Below are 24,952 nucleotides of genomic sequence, written 5' to 3' on the forward strand. Positions count from 1 at the left end.
ACTAAACTTTGAGTAGGGTCCTTGGACATAATCTGTTGCATTCTAGGGGAGGTATCATGAAGACACATTAGAACTACTTTAGAAATAATATCTGTTCAAATCTGCCACCTTGACAGGATCCTAAAAGATGGAAACTAAATTGATGTGGTATATTAAGTTTAGCATGACCTTGAACAACTGGTTTTACAGTTTGGCTGTTGTTGTGGGTGTCACCCACAGTATACTATAAAAATGAGCTGCATCTCCACAGGTTCAGTCTTAGAGCACCAGCTGGTGAGCAATGCAAGGAGCAGTCGTGTAACCAACTTACATCGTCTTCAACATGAAGATAGCTGCAGTGCCAATGCTTCTGACCCTGGCTCTTTGCCTCATACAAGGTGAGCAATTTACCTGTAGTCTAAGCCTCTTGCCACACATCCTAAAGCTCTGGGCAGGGACTTGTCTCTCTCCCTCCTTCTTCAGTGTGTGTGTGTGTGTGTGTATGTATGTATGTATGTATGTATATATATATATATATATATCCCTGAAATACCTTGCCAGACGTAGAGTTTTGAAGAATTACATATGTGGTTTTATAGCTATGTTATCTTTAGAAATGACAAGTAGTTTGAGATAATCTGAATTTTTATCCATCAGAAATCCTTCCATTAATTCAACATTAATTCTGAAAAGCTAATAGATTCTTTTCCATATTCCCCTCACCAAACATAAAAGTTCATAACAATATGAATTATATATATTATACATATGTAGGATATTAAGCCTATGAATTGATGCTGATATGAATTATGTGTATAACAGGTATTTAAAACTTAGATGTACTTAATATGTATATTTTAATACTATATTTGTAAATAAAACATTAAAAACTCAAATTCAGTCATCTGTTTTTATTTTAAAGCAGTAGTGCTTTCTAGCAAATTTTATTTTTGTGTTTTCAAATCCTAAATGGATTGAAAATATTTCATCTAATTGGTAAGGGACTTCTATGGGAGCTAGGAAGTAGGTTTTTGCTTTTGTTATTTGAATTTGAAGGGAACACAAGATTGCCTAGACTGAACCTGCTATGAAGCATTTACATATTTTAAAAGGAAACCTCAGAGATGGAGAGTGAGGAGACCATTATACAAAAATGATGCCCACTTTCCTAAAAATGTGTATAGGCACACAAAAAGTCTGTTAATGAGAGAGTATATTAGTCTGTGAGTTTAATCTTAATATTTACCAGATCTCTAATTTCTGTGGCTATAATGAGGAGGCAGAGCTACCAGAATTCAGAAAATTTTATTTTATGTATATATATGATATAAACTTTGTGCTACACTATACCTTAAAACTATAATTGATATATTTGATAGGTGTACTATGTTATAATTTTAAAAGAGGCCTGCAATACTTTGTTCTGAAAGGATCTTTTAGAAATTAGATATTTTGAGGGGGTCAGAAAGCATAGGAGTAAGTATTATTTTTCAAAGTAATTGGAACTTTATGAGCGAGAGATCTTTGTGACTGTATATACTGCCTGGTGCAGTGCCCTCACTTCATTTGCCATGGTAAATTTTAATGTGTTCAAATCAACTTGTGGTTTTAAAATATACTGCCATTAAAATAAGCAAGATACTACACTCAGTAAATTGTTTTACTTATTAAATGTTTTACGTTCCCTTAACTTTGGTTTCTGTATTTTTGTCCCAGATGCTGCCAGTGAAGGTGAAAATCAGGTTAGTCCTGCTTTTGCTTTTCATTGAATTCATTCCAAGATCCCTAAAGAAAAATGTTCTGTGGCCAACACCTTCATATTATAATACAGATATATTATACTCATGGGTACTAATAGCTTTTGTTAAAAACACAGAAACAGGTCTTTATGAATCAAGACATGAATCACACACACACACCAGTCAACGTCTTAATGATAATGGATATCTGAAAGAGGCAATCTACCACACTAAAGGAGTGCTTTAAAATTCCATAAACAAACACACTAGTGAATTACTGTTGTTCAGTTTAACAGCTGAAAAGTAGGAAACTGAAATGACTTTTCTTGTGATCATTATGCAAAAAGGGGCTGTCTGTATCTTGTCAGTGTATATATTTCATTCAATACATATTTACTGAGCATCTATTGTATGTCAGATCCTGTTTGAGATGCCAGGGATATAAAAACAAAAAAGAATGCTGCTGTCATGGAGCTTACATTTTAGTGGAAGAAAACAAACAAGTTAATAAGTAAATTAGTAAAATATATACAACATTAAATAATGATTAGTGCTAGAAGAAAAATAAAGCAGGATGGAAGACAGGAATTTCTGGGGATGGAGATGGTATCAGTTCTTCTTGAGATAGTCAGGTAAGTTCTCGCTGAGAAGATAGCATTAGAACATGGATCTAAAGGTGAGGTGGGAGTGAATCATGAAGTTACTTGTAACTCTCAGCAGACCAGGCAGAAGCACCTGTGATGGCAGAGGCCCTGACTCTGGAATGGTCTGCACCAACTCTAAGGGATCTTTTGATTGAGAAATAAAGGAATCATTTTCTATAGAAATTAAACATTTTTTAATCTATTTGAAAGGCACGTTGAAAGAGCCAATTATACAGACACACACACACACACACACACACAACTGTGCCATTATTTCAGATTGAAAATATTTCTACTTATGTAGCAGATATTTGCTGTGTTTCTCAAAGACCACGAACATTGAAAGAATAAAATAGTAAAAAGATTCTTTTCTACACCAAAACTCTTATAAATGTGGTTAAAATACTCTTGCTGTATTTTATTGTTACTTTTTTTTTTAAAGAAACTTACAGGAATATTCTAGATAATTCCATTATAGTCTCTATTATTTCATTTAAGTTTCCTGATTAAAGAGAGGTTCAGAAACTTCTATTGCCTAAGTAGAGTGGGATGGTAGGGTAGAAAAAAACCCTGGATTTTTGAGAATCGAAGAGCATGCTCATTTGGATATTTCATACTGGAAAAAGAAGGGTATTGTGTAAATCTTACTGAGCATGAAGCCACAATTTTTTTTTTTCAGTGTCTATGATAATGGGTAGTAGTTTCGGTGGATATTTCAAATTTTGCACTGATATTTCTCATACTGTTGAACTCTATTTCACTGAAAAACATTTTAAAAACAAATTTAGCCACCTCTCATGTTGGCATAAGCAAAAAGAATATAAGACATAATTATTTATCTGGAAATATTTCTGATCATAGCCTTTGGATAGTTTGTCAGAAATGAAAACTATTAATTTAGTCTTTCTTATAGTGCTGGAAATTTTATTTTCCAAGTTCAGTAGCTCAAGTTCTTTCTAGTACAACATAAAAACATGTTGAATTTTACAAACATGAGCCAGAATAGCACAGAAAAGCACTGGAGTAATCTGCAAGGATCTTTACCATATGCTTAAATTTGTCATCCCAGAAGAGTTATTACGAAGCCATGGCAACCTTGATAATGCTCTAACACAGAGCAGGGGTGATGCCAGCTCCTGAGGGGTTTATGATGATGCCTGGGGAGGAAAAATGGAAAACACTGGGCAATATCACAGCCAGTGAAGGAAAACAGAAAGAGCTTGGCCCTAAAGGGCTCCAGTTTCTCTAAGACAAGTGGAGAAAACACAAAGAGCAACTATAACAAACAAAAACAAGACAAAAATGAGCCAAAGACTGGAAGTTAGATTGCAAGTAATCGGTTGCTGGGAAGTCATCTCACCAACTCAGGATTCCTTTATGGTCCAGACCTGTTCCTGTTTCAGCCCTTTCTTTATGGTCATTGGGAGGTTATTTCATTTTTCCCAGAGAAAAACACAACTGCTGATTTCAGTTTTTATGGCCTTTTCCTATTTCCCAAAAGAATACACTGGATAACCTCATAACTCAGAAAAATAGCATCGAGTTCCATCTTTACTAATTACAAACTGTGAACAAATTTCTTACCTGTTCTCTGGGACTCAGTTGTCCATTCATGTAAAAATAAAAGTGTGTCTTTCTAGGATTTAGGTATTTTTCTAATTATGACATAGGAGAAGTCCAATTCAGGAATTATCTTGATTGAGAATGTTCTTTTTCAGTTGACCACTAAAAACTATTTAAAGCTTCATTCTAGTGTTATCATGAATCTTTGTTTTCAGCACTTTCTTTAAGACCTACCTCACAAGGGATATATTTCTATTACAGAGTCACCAGGCTGTTCTCTGATTCTATGACAATGTTTTTATCTAGACTTTATAGAATCAGTTATATCCAGCCAGCTAAGCAGTAACTTGCAATACTGGCATAAGATACTATAGAATCAGAGACCAGACACAGATCTCAAGAGGCCCAGTTGTCAGTCTGTTGCCAGAAATTATTGCCCTGCTACTCAGATAAGATCACTGGGTGGTGATAGTACTCTTAGAGATGTTTTAGTAGGTCACCCTTAGCGAAATTTCCTAGGGCTGGTCTCTGAAATTATTTATTCTTCTTCACCATTAATCATTCATTCTGCAAGTGCTACCAACTGCCTCCTGTTTATAGGATGCTAGGTTAGTTACATCATTATCCATTAGATGGTAAGCACCATTTAGGCAAGGATCCTTCCTGCCTTATTTATTGCTGTATCCATGACACCCAGGAAAGTATAGTATCCTCATAATAAGTGTTTGTTGATTAACTGAATGATTATTATAAAGATATAGGAGGCTGAATAGAATTCTATAATCTGTCCTTTGGAAGAGGTTGCCTATGTCAGAGTTGGAGCAAAGGCTTGATTGATTTACTTATTTTTTTCTGGTACAAGGATCTTTATGCTTTGTATTTTCAAAGTCAAAACAAAACAAAAAACCAAAAGAAAAAAAAAAAGAAAACATAGATTACAAAGACTTTAAAGGACCAGTGGATTTCCTAAACTAATAGGTAGTATAACATTTTAAATCAGTACTTTACTAGGTAGTGCAAATGCACCATTAATATTAAGCTCCTAGAAAAAAAGTGAGTGACATATAGCAGGCCTTCATCAAATATATTGCAACATTTTCCTATACCTTTTAATGGCCAATATTATCGAACTGTGTGCTAGGTATTTTATATGCATCATCTTAGCATATTCCAATAATAATGGCAATAGCAACAACTATAATAATAAAGCAGGAGGGAGACGAGAGGTAGAGAATCTAATTATTGAATATCTGCTATGTATCAGGCACTCTTTGAGGGATTTACATGCTTATAATATTTAATCCACACGAAACTTATGAAACACATATACTTATATTCTCTGTTTTTACAGATAGAGTAAATGAGCCTTTGCTCATTTGCTATGGCTCTTGGGCTTGTAAGTGAGAACCCTGGAAGATAAGCTCAGATCTTTTGACTCCAAGTCCCTTGTTCTTTCCATTTCACTAATGACTTTAGATGAATGCTTTTAGGTGAATTTTCAATCTCCAACAGACAATCCAGATTCATTACTTTTATTTGTATTATCTGTATCACCTGAGTGAATGTCTTCCATACAAAGTGGGTGGTGGTCATGAAATAATATTGTTCTTAGAAGGTAAAGTCTTGCTTTGATGAGATTTCTGTAAGCACTTTTTTCATATTTTTCTAAGGAAACATGCAGTGAATATAGGGCACTGATGAAAAATGGAAAACTGTTCTGTTCCCGAGATACAAACCTTTTTCAAAGCTCTGATGGAATAGTGTTCATCAACAAATGTGCCACATGCAAAATGATATTGTGAGTAAAGTTAAATCTTTCTTTCAAGTGTTTTGAGTTACCAGTTATTCTCTGAACTACTAAATGTATTATTTTTATTTTCTGTCAAATATATTTTTCTAAATCTAAGTGGGTAAATAAAAATGCTTAGCAGATCACTGTGATACCTACCATCAAGTAAAGTTGGATAAATGCCACCCACTCGGAAAGATTTTAATAATCACTCATGGTATTCCAAAATATCCCAGAGGGCCTGGTATCAGTACCTCATGCAGCACTTAATAGTTTTTTGAGGATGTACTTCCAAGTTGAGTTTTCTGACCCTGGGAGAAAAGAATTCTTGAGCCTGTTAAGACCTGACTCTGTTGTACCCCTGAGAATGATGCCAGACTCTTCTTGTGAGAGCCAACCAGGAGAATCAAGATACACCCTGACTCTGTGAGCTGCCAGTGTCTTCAGACATCTAGGATTATGCTAGCATGAGATGGACCCTAGGATTGACTGTGGCTTCCAACTCCCCACAACTCAGAAAGAATTAATATCCCGGAGGTTTACTGACATCTTTGCAATGCTTCTTAACTATTTCCTTCTCTCCAGTGACACTCCATAGGTGGTAAAGGCTTGAGTTATCAGTTGCAAGTCCTCAAATCAAAGGGACCGAATTTGGTTTTGAACAGAGAATTCATTCTCGGTTTCTGACCACCATCAAAACTTCAACTCTGGGGGCTTCCCTGGTGGCGCAGTGGTTGAGAGTCCGCCTGCAGATGCAGGGGACACGGGTTCGTGCCCCGGTCCGGGAAGATCCCACATGCCATGGAGCGGCTAGGCCCGTGAGCCATGGCCACTGAGCCTGCGCGTCCGGAGCCTGTGCTCCACAGCAGGAGAGGCCACAACAGTGAGAGGCCCGCGTACCGCAAAAAAAAAAAAAAAAAAAAACACAACTTCAACTCTGGTACCAAGCCAATACGAAACTTACCTACTGAAGATAATTATATTATAATCAGCTTTTAAAATGCCAAGTTGGTAATGTGTCAAGGGATTTAATCTGACATAGTCATTAATATTGGGATAACAAAGCCCTGATCACATGTGCTGCTCCTAATGAAGACACTGCAGGAAGATGAAGGAAGGCAGGGCAAAATTTAGGGAGGGAGGACTCCCAGGGCAAGTTGAACAATCCTTTCTTAGCCTCTTGAAAGCTGAATGTAAACCAGCAGGTGTAATATTTACTAAAGAGTTTCCTCCTTGTTACATAGGATGTTTTGTTAGCAGACTGAAACTATAAATAGAATAAATTTATTGAAAAATAATTTAAAATAAAAATTAAATGCCTTTAGACATACAAGGTGGGTTATTTATCACTTTGAAGTCACTCACACAATTATTATCTTTATTACTTATGTAAATTATATTAGGATAAACTTGGCTTCTTAACCTGGAAAGGAGGAGACTGTATGAGGCATTAAAGTTATCTTTAAATTGCTGAATTTGCTCTGTGGGTCCTTAGAGATTGGAACCTCAGACCAAGACAGGTGGGTAGATTTTGGATCAATCTGAATATGGTCTTTCAAAGAGAGCATTCCAAAAATGATATAAATGGCTTTTAGAGTTAGTGACCACCTGGATGATGGAAGTATTTAAGGTGGGTAATCAGTTATACAGTTAACAGTAAAGATTCTTGCCTGTAATAGAACCACATTTGAGATATATTTCAGCACTGAGGAGAGATTTACAGTACCTGTGGTTATTTCCAGACATACCTCCACTTCTGACAAGCTAGATTAAGCTGAGAAGAATAGCCAAAATTAAGTTTACCATGTATGATGTTAGACCTAAAATTGGTCAAGCATATCTGAGCTATTCTGTTCTTTGCTATCTTCCAGAGAAAAAGAAGCAAAATCCCAGAGAAGGGCCAGGCATTTAGCAAGAGCCAGGGCTACTGCCCCAGCAAAGGTGAGACTATTTGGAGTCAACTTGTCATATTTGCTTTAGAGATTATGTTCAACTCTATTCAGATCTCTTTATTTCTTAATTACTAGGTCATACCTGTTGTGAGGCCAGCTACTTAGAAGGGAGGGAACATGGCGTAGTCCAGGGGTAGGCTAAATATCTGGTACAGCTTGTCCATAGGTCCAACCCATGACCCAACTCTCTGAAAACATCTGGGGCACTGACAGATGCTAAGAGGTGGTGTAAGCCAGTGTGATGTCTGCCTTCCATGGCCATTTCTCATTTCTACTGTCCTGTCTCAGCTCCAACAAGAGAATTCACGGGACTGTAGAACTAAGTTCAAGTCTCAGAATTCGGACAATTTATGTATATCTGGGTCTCAGTTTTTTCACCTGTGAAATGGAATGTGGATCAAATGAGAAACTAAGTTTTAAAAGCCAGCTACAATGTTTAACATGTGTTAGCAGACATTTGACTCATTTTATTTCCTTTCTCTTTTCCTCTTTCTCTTCCGACTGAACATATTTTCTAATACTTGGAGATTTCCCCTAATTCAAGTAGACTTGCTTATTTATATCTATTTTGCAAATTGGGATTCAGGCTAATATTTGTTGGAGAAAACTGTTCTGTGGTAAAACAATTTTTTAATTAAATAAAATGAAAGAAACTATACAGGTGCAACCCAACACATAACCATTTCCCTTTATAAATAATTTTTTATTATACAAAAATTCTTATTTATACAAAAAAATAAAAGTTATAGGCCCAGACTTGTTGAAATCTCTGTCTACAATGTCTTACAATAAGTTATTGACAAAGCTGGGGCTATTGCCAGGTATTCTGACAACTACTCATATTATTCCAGGTCTCCTATGTAGCTTCTTCTCCAATATCTTCTTTCTCTTCCTCCTCTCCTGCCTCTGACACATAACTAAAATGATCAGTCAGGGAAGGCACACCCAAATTACATTAATATCCCTGGTCTAACCAAGCTACCATTCTCCTTGTCAGTGTTACTCAGGACTGTCTGAGCACCTCAGCCTCCGCAGTAGACCGACTCAACCAAATCTTTGCCCGGGCTCAACCAGTCTCACTTTTAAAACAATAACATAGTCACCACACAATTGGTCAATAACTACAAACTCTTTGAGCAAAAGGGAGCTGCTTCTATGTTCCCCCAAATCTGTGAGGGTCAGAAAACTTTACTGATACTTTTCAAATCTGCCTTTCTTTGTGACATTTAGAGAGAGGCTTATGCTATAAAATCCATTCTCTTCCTCCTCCTCTTTTTTCTTCATGAAAAACTGATATATCGTTGGTGTTTAAAAATATAAAATACAAGAAAGTGACAAACAAAAATCCCCCAAATACATACACACACATATACACACACACATCATTCTTAAACCTACTATTTTAAGACATTACTAGTGGTACGTTTTCATATGTAGACACACATTTACTGAATTTTAATGAAATAGGATTCTTAAGAAATAAAATTATAGAATATTAAGACATTATACTTCTCTGTTACCATTTTATGCCTGAATTATAATCTTGACCTCTAGATAAAGTTCCTGTGGTTACATGTTTTGCTACCTAGGAAATTATTTACTTACAAATTAAGGCAGTTAATATTTGGCTGTTTGCCTTCAAGTAATTTCTGTCTAGATGTTTACTTGTCTGTGTGTGAGTAGATTAATGCAATTATAGTATATTTTTATTGTTGTTATTTTCCTCTTAACGGTAAAAGAAAACAATCTACTTTCTCTGCTTAGATTTTTCCCATCAAAAATTAACCCTTTTCTCCACACCCTCTCCAGCATTTATTGTTTGTAGATTTTTTGATTATGGCCATTCTGACTGGTGTGAGGTGATACCTCATTGTAGTTTTTTTTTTTTCTCATGGTAGTTTTGATTTGCATTTCTCTAATGATTAGTGATGCTGAACATTCTTTCATGTGTTTGTTGGCAATCTGTATATCTTCTTTGGAGAAATGTCTATTTGGTCTTCTGCCCATTTTTGGATTGGGTTGTTTGTTTTTTAGATATTAAGCTGCGTGAACTGCTTGTAAATTTTGGAGATTAATCCTTTGTCAGTTGCTTCATTTGCAAATATTTTCTCCCATTCTGAGGGTTGTCTTTTCGTCTTGTATCCTCTTGCACTCTTGGTAGGAATGTAAATTGATACAGCCACTATGGAGAACAGTATGGAGGTTCCTTAAAAAACTAAAAATAGAACTACCATACGACCCAGCAATCCCACTACTGGGCATATACCCTGAGAAAGCCATAATTCAAGAAGAGTCATGTACCACAGTGTTCATTGCAGCTCTCTTTACAATAGTCAGGACATGGAAGCAACTTAAGTGTCCATCGACAGCTGAATGGATAAAGGAGGTGTGGCATATATATAAAATGGAATATTACTCAGCCATAAAAAGAAACGAAATTGAGTTATTTGTAGTGAGGTGGATGGATCTAGAGTCTGTCATACAGAGTGAAGTAAGTCAGAAAGAGAAAAACAAATACCGTATGCTAACACATATATATGGAATCTAAGAAAAAATTGGTTCTGATGAACCTAGGGGCAGAACAGGAATAAAGATGCAGATGTAGAGAATGGACTTGAGGACACGGCGGGGGGAAGGGTAAGCTGGGATGAAGTGAGAGAGTGGCATGGACTTATATATACTACCAAATATAAAATAGATAGCTAGTGGGAAGCAGCCGCATAGCACAGGGAGATCAGCTCAGTGCTTTCTGACCACCTAGAGGGGTGGGATAGGGAAGGTGGGAGGGAGACTCAAGAGGAAGGAGATATGGGTATATATGTATATGTATAGCTGATCCACTTTGTTGTAAAGCAGAAACCAACACACCATTGTAAAGCAATTATACTCTAATAAAGATGTTAATAAAAAGAAAATTAACCCTGCTTCTTACTCTCAGAATAAGATGCTTTGTTCAAGGAGTTTCCTCCTATAGACATCCTCTCTCTCTTGCATCATCAATTTATTCTTCATTACTATGTATGTCAACCTTTAACCTTATGACTCTGATATGCAATCCATCAACAAGTCTTGGTTTTGCATCCAATGTATATTCCAATTTGACTCCTTTTCATGATTTCCATTCCTACCACCCAAGTTTTCTGAAATCCCCCATAATTTCTAATCACTAACATCTTTGGCCTATGTAGAAACTTTTGTTTTTTAATTGATCAATTCATTCATTCAGTGTTTCTCATTGATTTAAGTTGCCAACTTTGTAGGATATTAAATTCATAGGTGTGCATGTATGTGTTTCTAAGTTCCCTTTTTTGTTCATATTGTTCATTTCTTTAATAACTAATAAGACAAGTCCCCTTTCTTATCTCACTTTTTCAAAGTTGACTTACCTATGCACAGATATATATTTTCCACATATATATTTGAAATAAAAAATTTACTAAGTTTATAAAAAATCCAACTTGAGTTTGAGAACTCAATGTGGTAAAGGCTACAGAGAATTTATAAATTAATTTGGGTAAAATTGACTTTTTACAATAGTAACTTGCCCAAGTCAAAGGCATAGAATATCTTATTAATTCATATAATTTTCGTGTATCTTATGAAATCTATAAAATATTCTCCACAGGTATTCTTTGCCAATACCTAGAAAATTTGTAATTTTATTGCTCTTTTGAGTGGTATTTTGTTGTTTATGGTATTTATATCTGATTATTGTTGGCATAGACAAATTCTATTGATTTCTATAGGTTTATCTTCTGTTAAAAACCTTTATGATATCTTGTTAATTCTTATAATTTATCTTTTAATTCTGTTGTCTTTTTCTTGGAAGTTGATCACATCATCTGCAAATAATAGAAGCTTTATAACTTCCTTTTCAATCTTGTCACTTCTTTATTTCTTTTTCTTTCCTTATATCATTGGTGAGGATCTAGAGTTCAATACAGTAGTTCAACAGTAGCAATGATAATGAACTTCAATCTGCCCTTTCTCTGCCTATATTAAATGCAATATAGCTAAAGTTTCTCCATTAAGTATATTGTTTATCATAGGTGTTTTTTCTATAAACTTTAGTAAGTTTAGAAGTTCCTTTCTGTTTTTATTCTTCTGAATATGTTTTGATCATTATCACATGCCTTCTCTGCAACTATTGAAATAATTTTACAATTTTTCTCTTTCAGTCTATTAACGTAATACATTTTTTGATAACCATGCTAAATGTTAAATCATTATTATTTTCTTAGGGTAAATCATACTTAATCATAATGCATTTTTTAATACACTGTTGAATTTGCATAGTTATTATTTAGAAAATTTGAAACTATTTTTGTAAGTAAAATTAGTCTATATTTTCCCCTTGCTAATTATTCTTATCTGGTTTGGGAATCAATATAAAATTACCCTGAGGGGGTGGCACTTCAGACTATTGCTGAATAAGGAGGTCAACTAATTCCCTCCGCAAAGAACAACTATAAGGCTACACAAAATTGAGTAAAACAACCATTTTAGCATTCTGGAAATTGACCAGCAGCCTATGTTAATCTGACAATCAGTTATGCTTGAAAAACTGTTGGACTCTGGGTAAGAGCAATGGGATTCTATGATGTTCTTGCTTAATGATAGTCCCATCTCACTCCCATGGCTTGGTTGATATGGAGGGTCTACCAAAACAGAGCAGGCTATGTGGATCAGCAACTGCACTGCAAATGTTGAAAGGGGTTTATTTAATTTTGAGTAGTGGGCAACTGACATATCCAGAGATATTTTTGGTTACTCCAGTAAGGAGAATGATCTTAGGTTATAGCAGTAAGCATACTTCTGGCTATGTCTTCATAACAGGGCAGCAGAGACAAAAAGGGACTAAGCAATTCATAAAGTCCTGGACGATCATAGGGATGTGTGCAAGCACTTAGAAGACACAAGAAAATTCCAGTGGAAAGCAAATGCTAGGGTAGACGTAAAAGTAGCTTGAAATTTGAATACCCTCTCCTACATACACAGGTCCATCTGTGGAGGATAGACTCCTTACTGGCTTGAGCATAAACTCTGTCTAATCATTGGCCTACTGCTAAGTTACACAGATCCAGGTAGAAAAAACCTAAAAAGTCAGGCTTAAAAAAAAACAAAAAACTACAGTCATCCCTCCATGTCTGTGGGTTCCACATTCATGGATTCAGGCAATCACAGAGCAAAAATATTAAAAACAAACTCCAGAAAGTTCCAGAAAGCAAATCTTGAATTTGCCCCATGCTGACCACTATTTACATAGTATTTATATTGTACTTACAACTATTTACATAGCACTTAAATTGTGTTAGGTATTGTAAGTAATCTAGAGATAATTTAAGGTATACAGGAGGATGTGCATAGTTTATATAAGGGACTTTAGTATCTATGGATTTTGGTATCCATGGGGGTCTTGGAACCACTCCCCCAATGGATATGAAGGTATGACTGAATAAACATTTTTTTAGCATACACATCAACAGCTGCACACTATGGGAGAGCAAGAGATCAGAGATTTAGCTCAACCAAAGAAGCAAACAATAAAACAGCGAAAATCATCTTTGGAATAAAATTATAAATTGAGTTGCTAAGCTATATTATCCATAATGTCCAGTTTTCAACAAAAATTATGAAATAGGCAAAGTAAATAGAATATATGAACCATAGTTGGCATGAAAAAATGTTAATGGAAACTGTCTGAGTGGTTCCAGATGTTAGTTTGACAGACAGAGACTTAAAGTAGCTATTTATAAGGTGTCCAACACTAAAGAAAACAATATTTGAAGAGTTAAAGGAAAACGTAATAACAATGAATAGAGATTTTCAGTGACAAGTTATATATAACACCCTCATATACACTTGTATATGTGTGTGTATATATATATATATATATATATACACATATATATGTATGTATATATATAACCAAATGAAAATTCTGGAGATGAAGGGCACAATAACTCAAGTTTTAAAAATTCAGTAGAAAGGCTCAAAAGCAGCTTTGAGATTGTATAATAAAAGAAGAATTAGTAAACTTGAAGAAAGATTAATAAAGTTTAACAAAAGTACAGAAGGAAAAAATATTGACAAAAATTGCAGAGTCGCAGAGTCCTTGAGACATCAAGAATGCCAGTATGTGTGAAATAGGAATGCCAGAAATAGAAGGCAGAGACTGGATAGAAAAATTATTTGAACGAATAACGGCCTAAAATGTATCAAATTTGATGAAATAATGAATCTTTATATTTAAGAATTTCAACAAACTATAAATGGAACAAATCAAAGAGATCTACACTTGGGCTCATCATGATCAAAATGTTGAGATCAAGAGAAAGTTTTAAAAGTAGCAAAAGAAAAATGACCCATTATATATGACTGGCTTCTCATTTAAAATAATGAAGGTCCGAAGGCAATGGAAAGAGATGCTCAAAGGGCTGAAAGAAAAAAAATGTTAACCAATATTCTATATCCACAAAAATTACCCTATAAAATTAAGGCAAAATGAAGATATTCCCATATCAATGAAATCTGAGAGAATTTGTTGCTAACAGATCTGTCTTATAAGTAATAATAAAGTTCTTTAAAGGAATGACCACCAGATGGTAACTTGGAATTAGAGAAAGAAATAAAAAGCACCAGAAATGGTAAATATAGGGGTTAATATGAAGTACTCTATAAATATATGTCCCTTATTTTCACCTAGCTTCTTTTAAAGATATAATATTGTATATAGCAATGATTATAATGCTGTTTTATTGGGTGTACAAATATAATGTGTATGATAGTTACAGTACGAAAGGAGACAGAGAAAATAGAGCTACAATTGGGGCCAAGTTTCTATATTTTACTAGAATTAAGTATTAATTGGTAGTAGATTGTGATAAATTAGGATTCTTATTGTAATCACTAGAGTAACCGATCAGAAAATGACATGTATAATAAATGCATAAAATCAGCAGGAGAATAAAAAGACGCACTAGTAATATTTAACCCAAAAAGAAGGCAATAGTGGAAGAACAGAGAAGTAAAAAGAACAAGAGTATATTAAAAACAAATAGAAACATAGCATATGTAAATACAATCCTATCGATAATTATATTAAATGTAAATGGTTTTAACATCCCAATCAAAAGGCTGAGACTATTATTTGCTAAAAAAAAAACCCCAACTATGTCTCCAGTACATACTCCTTAAATTCAAAGTTTTAGAAAAATGTATTTTAAGTCTATTAGAAATGGGGCATTTTGGGGAGAGAATATCTCAGACCAATATATCAATTAGTTAATATACTTATTGATATGTTCAACTTTCCTCCTGCTTAGTACACCAGCGGAGGTATTTTCTACTCTTTTTGTAGCCATGTCTCCATTTCGGTTTTCAGATGCATTAGCATATGGATACTCACAATATGCTTTCATTGTATTATTTCTCAATGTTCAATTATTTCCAATATCACTATATATATTTTTAAATTGTCATCTTCTCTTTCTTTTTTTTATCAGTTGTACTAGAAAACTATAACATTAGCTTTTTTATTAATTTTCTCTGTAGTTTCTGTTCTTTATGTTATTCATTCCTATTTGCTCTGCTGCTCATTTTACAGTGAATTGAGCAATGCTTAGTCTTTAAATTTTAACTTTCTAAATTTCATGACAAGTGTATTTGAAGGTATCAGTGATCATCTGTCTCAGATTTGTACTTAAAGTGTTTTCATTTGTCATTCTTTGCCAAATATTTCTTAATTTTTCTCCCTCCCAAATTTATTTAGTAACACATTATTTGATTTACAAATATGTGGTACTTTTTTTCCATTTTAAATTAACTTAATTTTATTGAACTGTGGTCAAAGAACATGGGCCATATGACACTGATCCTTTGGAATTTCCTAAGACTTTCTTTGTGGCCTGATAAATATTCTACTTTTATAAATGTTTTATATCTTCTGAAAAAATGTTTATTTTCTGTTTCTTGGATGTAGTTTTCTATTAAAATCTAATGACTTAAGCACCTTAATTTTTTCCTTTGATATATCAGCTTCTGAGAAGTGTGTGCTAAAAACTCTAACACCAGTTATTGATTTATTTAATTCTATTGATTATCACTTGACGTATTTAGAGCCTGTATTATTGAATGTATGCTCATGATTATTATACCTTCTTGTTCTTTTCTTCCTTTTACTTTATGTAATGTCCTTCTTTGTTACTTATGATGCATTTGGGACTGAATTCTATATATTAAGTATTAATATTTTTGCTTCTGCTCTCTTCTTATTCACTTTTGCCTTGTATCTTTTCTTATCCTATTATAATATTTGTGTGCTTTTTAATTTTTCTGTAGTAAATTTTTTTCTGCTAAAGTGAGTTAGAAAATACTGAAGCCAAGCTTCAGCCTCTGCCTCTCCTGGTTAAGTGTCAGGAGAGGACAAAGGATAAGACTCAGAGCTGAAGGTTCTAGAACCAGTGTTAACTCCAGTTTGCTGCCACTTCACCATGTCAAGAATCCATCAGTAAGCTCTCAGAAATTGTCAGCATCAGGAAGAATTGTTCTCTGTAGGCTGTGATCCACCAGCCCTTGGTGTTTCGAGGAGATGGAGGTGGAGTAGTAAATGCTTACACCTGTTCTCATCACCTCCCAGCTGGGCTTTTGATCTGTCCATCACCCTGCCAACATCTGTGACCTAGTAGGCTGCTGTTGATTTCACTGGTGAAGCGGGAGAGGAGTGATGGCCCCAAGTTGATTGCTTGGATCCCTATCCCCATGCTTCTGCAGTTTCTCCAGAAATGATTTTTGAGAGAAAATCAGCAGCTTTTCCTTACGCTCCTGCTTTTTCCTTATGCTCCAGCCACACTTCTCTTCTTTCTGCCCCTTAAACAGGAGAATCTAGTTCCTATCACAAGTCTTTTGCAATTGCAGTTCTCCATGTCTGGAATGTTCTTTCCGCAAGTCTTTAATGCCCGGCTCCTCCTCATTAATGCCATCTCACCTCAAATGTTACCTTTGCAGAAAGATCTTTCTTGACACTATATTTAAAATAGCCCCTATTCTGGGTGCTATCATATCGTGCAGTTTATTTTTCATAGCACTTGTTATAATTTAAAGTTTTTGTATTTACTGTCTATCTCTTCCCCTGTCTATTTAATGAATGTAAATCCGTTAGAGTACGTATTCCTTTTCTCTTTTTTTGCTGTGTCACAGTCTAGTGGAATGCCTAGAGCCTAGTAAATGTGTAATGGGTTTTGAGGAATAAATGAACAACCAAGTGAATGGGGTAGCACATATGGCCATGACTTAACCTGTTTTCACTCTATTTTTAACTTCTTCCTAAATATATGACATGAAGAGTGGGGTATGTTTCATAGATTTTCTTTTCTAGTTTAAATTCTTTTTCCCTTTTAATTGTCTTCTAGGAGAGTTCCTCAGTGTAATCTTCTGGTTCAAAAATTTATTTTACATTTGTGTCTATCCTACTTTATTCTTGATATTGTGTGCCATACTAAGTCACAGGTCCATATCCTAAGTTTCCCAAATCTATAATAAAGACATTTTTGTTAAGACAATAATGACATCAAAAAATTTGTTTTGCAATGTGGTATCATATTCTTAGGTTTTAGATAGAAATTAAGTTCAAGTTAACTCTGAATCAGAATATCTAGCTTATGTCACAATAATGAGTTGCCAAATAACGTTTCATAACTATTTCTTCTTCACCACAAGCCTGTAATGTGGATAGGGTGTGAATTCCCATTTTTCAGATAAGGAAAGTGAGAATCAAAGAGGTGCAGTGAGTGGGTGGCAGATCTGAGATTCCAACACTAGTCATCAGTTATTACCTAGTGCAATTGTTTTTCTCACCAAACAGGTTTGTCCCTATGTATATGTCATATTATTAGAGCAGAGATTTTCGTATTTATCTCATCATCCCTAAAAGGTGTTTAGCTTTATTGGCTTGATTATCAGTAAAGAAAACATTTAAAAAACAACAGCAACAACAGTAAATGGTCAGGATATGCTAGGCGCTGTTCTAAGAACTATACATGTATTAATACATTTAAATCTCTTTATAATCCTGAGAAGTTGGTAATATTATATGCATTTTGCAAATGAGGACACTATAGCACAGAGTGGTTAAGTAACCCAAATCACATAGCTAATGAGTGGCAGATTTAGAATTATGAACCCAGCAATCTGGCTCTTGATCATTAATCTATAATACTATAAACTTTATTGTAGCTTATAGTTTGCAGAGAGCTTTCATATCCATTGTCTACTGGACCTCATGACTACTCTATAGAGAAGGCAGGCAGGTTTTGATTGACATACAGTTTGCTAAGTTTCAAAGAGGTGACTTGGCCCACCTCACCCAGATAGCAGGTGTCTGAAATCTTACTGAAATCATTTTTTCTGAAATCTGATTATATATTTCTGTTCTTGGACCATGCCTTATTACCCACGAGTTTATTAGTTCACTGCAGTCTCCTTATTATATTTTCCTTCTCCACTGAGTTATATTGTTGTGGGCTTAAAATATTAATCTGTTTATGCATTTAAGGAATATTTTATCTCTTATAGTTTGATGTTCCTTGATCATGTCTCTTGCAGTTGAATTGCAGTGATTTCAAGAAAGGAGAAAGGGATGAGGATTTTATCTGTACCCTTGATAATGCAGCTGTTTGTGGCACAGATGGGAAAACATACAGTAACAGATGTACACTATGCGCTGAGAACGCGTGAGTATTCTCTGAAGCAGGCTTTCTCCCTAAAGCATGTTCTCTGTATAATTATATAACACATTTTTTTCTTACATCTTTAAGATAACAATCCATTTTGTGGGAGTTAGCCATCTATAAATTATTAGGATCACTTCTTTTACTATTCTTAAGAGAAAAAATATGTAGCATAACACTTTATATTTTACAAGCACACTTGTGTGCAATTTATCAGATGGTTATCACTTTCGGTGAAGTAAGACATCTGATATATCTATATCTGTATACAACCACACACATACACGTATATCTATTCATACATACATATACATACACATTTATCTGTTATCTATTTATCTCCTTTCTACCTATTTAGGAGTATATCCTTTTTCATAGAGAATTATTTAATTATTAAATGATATTTATTTATTAAACGCTCAGTAATTTATAATATTAGGGTAACTGGGACTTAATATTGAACTTCTTCCCATCTATTCAACATTCACCAAATGTAGCTAAAGCATCTCACTGCCCGATATTTTGTCCTCATTTGGTTCTTTCTCTACCCTCCGGGCTAGGTTTGGTTATTGACTGTCTTCAGCCAACAAGATGGCATCCCTCCTTTACAGGTTCTGGCTTATGACCTCAGTCTTGAATTGGCTGCTTTTCAGTTTTTGCAAATATAACAACCAATGTTTGAGAAGGCTAGTAAGAGATAATGATAAATATTCAGTCTTAAGGTTCTACAAGCTTTATCCTTCCTTATGATAAGTATCTTTACCAAACCACAACTGAGTTACATCACTCTGATCCCTCACATGACTGCATTTTCAGAAATACACTCTAAAACTATGTCTTCCACTTTCACCAAGGGTCAATATAAAGAAACAGAAAACAAAAAATAGGTAAAGGAAGAACAATTTTTTATTACACATGTATTTGTAACACTACTATGAACACACTGTACACTAGTTCTTACCATGTTTTATGTGGGGAAGCCTGTGATAGCTTATTTAAGCCTCTAATTTCTGGTATATGACTTAATTATTATACAATGAGAATCATCCTGCTCATTGTGTTTCTTTCTTAGTTGTCTGCTAGGAAACTCTGCAATAACACTGGAATTCAATTTTTATATTTTTCCTCAGCTGATCTCTTTGGGTATAACTTTTTTCTTATCACTTTTAACTACTTAGTTTTTTTCCTCCTATTGTTTTTATTATATTTTTATTGTTATACAGATGTTATAGATCTTTTTAGAGAGTAGGAAGTGTATCATTTTTGTGCTACTATGTTTTCAGATATGCTTTTAAAGTTCTATGAGACTGAACAATATTAATTAGGGCCTTACATACTTTCCATGAAAAACAAAATATTAGTTATCATAACCCTAATGAAGAATGGTATAATAGTATGCTGGATACTATAAACTTGAATTCGATTATTTAAAACAACATGATCATCAACAACAACAAAGTTCTTTGGGTGAAAAAAAAAATAGTTCCTTGGGTGGCATCTAATATCTAGTTACAAGATTTACTTTTTCCCACTCTTCTGATATGGGTCCTCTCTGGAAACAGGAAAAAAAATCTGGAAATAACATTTACAGGTCTGAATCTTATCAGCTCTCCAACATGCTCTCCAAATTTCTTTGACTGTAATTTATAAACACAGACTTTCGTTAGAAAAAGTAAAGAATGCAGTGTGACACCTATTTTCAAAAGCAAAGGAGAACCACAATACATGAAGAAAAACTGCATTTGGTGAGAAGTTCCATGATATTAAACTGCTGTGTCTACTAACTTTTAATTCCAGTAAAACCAGATGTCAAGTTGGCATAAAAAGTGAAGGAGAATGTAAGAACAGTAATCCAGAGCAGGTGAGGACGAATGTCAGAGTTGGGGGGAACACTGGGGGGCTGACTTTGAAAAGAAAGAAGATGGTCTCCTCTTCCTTCTTTGATGGGGGTGTTTGGAAAGAATTCATTCTTGCTGCACCTGAAATGGAATACTGCTCATTTAGATGAAAAGCAACTGATAGCTCCCAAAACGGGAGCAGGTTACTTTGGTATTTAGACCTTTCATCTCTATTTCTGCTTTCTATGAAAACAAAGGAAGGGAGGGAGGGAGGGAAAGGAAACTACATGTGTTGTAGAAAGGGAACTACTTCAGTTAACTTAACCTGAGTAGAAACCCCAGCAATGTCACTTGCAGTCAGGAGATTTTGGGCAGATTACTTAACCACACTTTACCAGTGCTTCCATATCTAAAAATGACAGTTGGGCTAACACCTTCTTTCTATGCTAAAATTTTGTGAGCCTGTGATAATAGGGGAAGTGAGTGAGGTTACCCCCATCAAGACATTTAGCACATTGTATTTTTTTCTTTAGATTTATTTAAACTATATTTTTTGTCTTTTTTAATTGAAGTATAGTTGATTTATAATGTGTTAATTTCTGCTGTACAGCAAAGTGATTCAGTTATATATATATACACACACACATTCTTTTTTATATTCTTTTCCATTATGGTTTATCATAGGATATTAGCACATTGTATTTTTTTTAGCTGTATAGCATTATTTTTATGAGAAAAAGATAAATATATGTATATGTGTATAAATATGCTTTTGCTTTTATATGCTTAGGGAAAAAAGGGAGATACCTAAAAAATCACAAATACATTTATCCCTGGAAAGTAGGATTACTCTAGGATAGTGGTTTTCAATGTTTTTTGTCTTAGGACTCATTTAAACCCTTAAAAATTATTGAGGACCCCAAGGAGCTTTGTTTATGTGAGTTATATCTATAGATATTTATTGTATCAGGAGTAAAAACTGAGAACTTGAAAAATATGTTTATTTTTCATTTTAAATTACAATAACCCATTACATGTTAACATAAATAACCTATTTATATAAAAAGCCACATTTTCCATAATTAAAGAAAAACAGTGAGAAGGTAACATTGTTTTATCTTTTGTAACTCTCTCTCTTATTGAAGTATAGTTGGTTTATAATGTTGTGCTAATTACTGCCGTACAGCAAAGTGATCGTTATAGATATACATTCTTTTTTTTAATATTCTTTTCCATTATGGTTTATCATAGGATATTGAATACAGTTCTCTGTAGCACGTTGTATTTTAAATGTCTCTTTGTATCACCCAGTAGATTGTGAGCAAGTTGAGGGCAAGGACTGTGTTTTACCTTTGTTCTAACACATCATAGGTTATCCACGTTTACTAATAAATGAATAAACAAGTAAATGAGTTCTATAGTTAACCATGTGAATTATACAGTACTTACTGACCTACTTTTACATGACTGGCATTGCTCTAGGTAGCTAGTGTGCACTAGGCAGAGGGGCACTGGGTTCTATAAAATTTCTGAAAATGGTGTTGTAAGCATTACCATCCGGATGGTAAATGTCAAGTTTCTTTCCCTGTTCTTCAGGATATATGTAGTGATTTTCGGCCTTATGTGAAGGATGGAAGACTTGGATGCACAAGGGAAAATGGACCAGTTCTTGGTCTTGATGGAAGGACACATGTCAATAAGTGTGTGATGTGTGCTGAGCTATTGTAAGTATCCTCACCCCCAAGCTGGCCAGCAGGTGGACCTGATGAGAATGTACTTGGTTGCTATCCTGAGAACCACTCCACAGAGAGATAAAGTCCTTTTCCTCAAGCATGTTATCCTTTGTCTTTATAAGGTGAAATGGGCCTTGCTCCCAGAGTGGCTTCTTCTCTTTTTAATTCATATTATCTGATAAAGTTTTTTTTTTTTTTTTTTGCGGTACGCGGGCCTCTCACTGTAGATAGGGCTTCCCTGGTGGCACAGTGGTTGAGAGTCCGCCTGCTGATGCAGGGGACATGGGTTCGTGCCCCATTCCGGGAAGATCCCACGTGCCGCGGAGTGGCTGGGCCCGTGAGCCATGGCCGCTGAGCCTGCGCGTCCGGAGCCTGTGCATCCGGAGCCTGTGCTCTGCAACGGGAGAGGCTACAACAGTGAGAGGCCCGCGTACCGCAAAAAAAAAAAAGGAGTCGATAAAGCGGTTATGCTAGTTATTTATTTAATTATAATGACTTGAAAATGCACAGTGTTTTATAAGGCATAATATTTCAAAATTTAAAAGGTGCTCTCTTGTGGAATAATCTAAGTCAGTCATTTGACATGCACTGCTTCATTCAGGCATGTATAGATACCCTCACTGAAGATGACAGTCTAATTTAAAATAATGTCATGTGGCTGAATTTATTAGTTGTATAAAAGGTGGGACTTTATGAAAGGGAAGAACTGTTGGGTTAATCTTTCTCTCAGTGCCTGACACTGCTCTGAGCACTGAGACACAGATATGAGTAAGATCCACAGAGTCTTTAATATTCTGACTGTTAAAGCATAGATTCTCTAATCCGTTTGTCAGCAAGCCTTAAAGTGCTCTATTTATATCACTGGATTTTTAAAATCAGGAGAGAGAAAGATTTAACAGATTAAAGGACTTCACATCTGTCTTTGAAAATTATAGTATGCTGTGTGGAATTCAAGGGCATGTCCTCTCAGGTTTAAAAATAGTTATTATAACTGGTTTCCAGACAGGAAATCATCCTCATTTCCACTTTCTTATCTAGGAGGTATGCACTTTTAGTGCTCAAACCTGCCCTAATTCTATGATCCTGTGTTTCTTTCTATGTGCTAGCTAAAAAAGAGAACCTGACCTCCCTGACTCCTGGTTGGTTTCTTCCTCTGTAGAACTAAGATAGTCTTGTCTATCTCCAAGTTGAACTGCAGTTAGATAATAGATCTGAAAGGACTTAGAAGCTCAGTTCAATGTAGCTTTTATTGACAAGGGTGCTTTTACATGAAGGCAAACAAGTACTTTACAAGGTTTAAAAAAGCTATACATAAGGGTGTGGATGACAACATGTACTTCAAATTCTTAGTTTGGTTTCATCCTTGTCACAGCATTGTTTTAAAGCTCTTGGTTCTTCCTGTTAAAGCAAGTTTTCCTGACAATCTTCTGTGTGTCAATCAAGGAGTCACACCCATCCAGTTTTACAGAACAAGGCTTCTAATTGATTGTCAGTGAGTCAGTTTCACACCCATCCTTATCTTTGGCAATTTTCTGGCTCAAACATTCAAGACAGGCAAAGCTTGTCTCATGTAAGTGGATGGGTTGAGCAAGTTGAGCAAAGGATATGGAAGTGCTTAGCACAGAACTGGACACTGAAGATATGATAAAGTCATAAACCGACCAACTATTTTCTTTTCTTAACAGCTTAAAAGAAGCTGAAGAAAATGCCAAGCGAGAAGGTAAAACCAGAATTCGACGAACTGCTGAAAAGGTAAATTTCTTATCAACACAATTTGGTTCTTGTGGACATAAATATTAACAATTTATACTTGAACCTTTAAGGTAATTCAATCATGTCATTGTTCTTCATTATTACATTGAACTTTTCTCCTTAATTTTAAAGTTTCCCAAGTAGAATTCCTAGTACAATATTCCTAGTATAATATTCCTAAGTATATTAATCACTAGATTCAAAGTTAAAATAGCATTTCCCACCTAAAGCTCAAAATACTCTGCTTGCTTAAAAAAAACAAGACAAAGTTTATGCAAATTAAATTCTGCTTAGTTTCCACCAGACTTCTCTTTGACTTAGTGTAAATTACTTTTGCTTTGAATAAATTAGTTAAAAAAGCAACTTAATATAAATTTGACAGGAGTAACTTGAAAATAATTCCAGAATCTTTTAAACAGTATATCCACTGGTGTATTTTATGTATATTCCCACTGATGCAAATGAGTTATTCATTTTTCCATTATGGTTATTATGTTCAGAGAGGCATGCATTTATAAAGGTCATGCTTCTGATTAAACAAAAACCTCAAACAATTATTGATATTGTTTTTAAAATAACCTTAAAATTAAGGTTTTTCAAATTATTCGATGATTTAGTTTTTCAATCTAGTATAAAAAATTATTCCTTTCGTTAATTGAATATGCATTGTAGATAACACAGCCTGGATTTCTTAAATCACCAAGGTTATTAAACCCTACTTTCAATGAAAGTGATAGCAGCTACTTTGGTAATGAGTAGTCTTTTGTTGAAAAGTCAGAACACCTTAGTTTTAGTCCTTCTCTGGGTGTGTGAAACTGAGCAACTCATCTCTTCTGTCCAGGTCTCAATTTTCATTATTCGTAAAATAAGGAGGCTGGGTAAATGATCTCAATTTTACCCTCCTGTTGGATTCTGATTCTGTGTCCTGCACCCTTTGGTGCTAATAAAAAGATACTATTTTTGTGGATTGTAGGGCATATGTTTTCCTAAGGGGAGACACAGGTGCAATTTTTGGTAGTTAAGAGCTGAACTTCCACTTCATAATGCCATTCAATGAAACAAATGTCACACCCTAAATAGAGCATTCAGAATTTAAATTAAGAAACACAGAGCATTCATAATTATCCATAATGTGTTCAACACTCACTGAGATTTGAAAAGCAATTTTGTTGTGGTGGTTGTTAAATTTCAGTATAACACTTTGGGTCATCTTGTGATATTCAACATTTTATTACT

At 34.7% G+C, this 24,952-nt stretch overlaps 1 protein-coding gene across 8 annotated transcripts in view; it reads left to right on the forward strand.

The window, feature by feature from the left end:
• The first annotated feature begins 250 nt into the window (after window positions 1–250).
• Window positions 251–24,952, forward strand: part of SPINK5 (serine peptidase inhibitor Kazal type 5) — a 71,556-nt gene continuing 46,854 nt past the window's right edge. For 5 of the 8 annotated variants that reach the window (XR_004024003.2, XR_004024004.2, XR_016392793.1 and 2 more), the window contains exons 1-8: window positions 251–377; window positions 1,696–1,721; window positions 5,596–5,723; window positions 7,586–7,655; window positions 18,269–18,396; window positions 20,191–20,254; window positions 21,828–21,955; window positions 23,650–23,716. Coding sequence is in view for 1 of the 8 variants with exons in the window: in XM_022590034.3 (XP_022445742.1) it covers window positions 323–377; window positions 1,696–1,721; window positions 5,596–5,723; window positions 7,586–7,655; window positions 18,269–18,396; window positions 20,191–20,254; window positions 21,828–21,955; window positions 23,650–23,716 (666 nt within the window). In the remaining 7 variants the exon portion in view is untranslated. Of the gene's footprint in view, window positions 378–1,695; window positions 1,722–5,595; window positions 5,724–7,585; window positions 7,656–18,268; window positions 18,397–20,190; window positions 20,255–21,827; window positions 21,956–23,649; window positions 23,717–24,952 lie in introns of those variants that run through there. The other 3 variants (XR_016392791.1, XR_016392792.1, XR_016392795.1) reach the window with 3 other exon arrangements.

Source organism: Delphinapterus leucas, chromosome 3 (assembly GCF_059928025.1).
Source record: "Delphinapterus leucas isolate spDelLeu-1000000601 "Yukka" chromosome 3, BTC_Dleu_Yukka2, whole genome shotgun sequence".
NCBI classification, from domain to species: domain Eukaryota; kingdom Metazoa; phylum Chordata; class Mammalia; order Artiodactyla; family Monodontidae; genus Delphinapterus; species Delphinapterus leucas.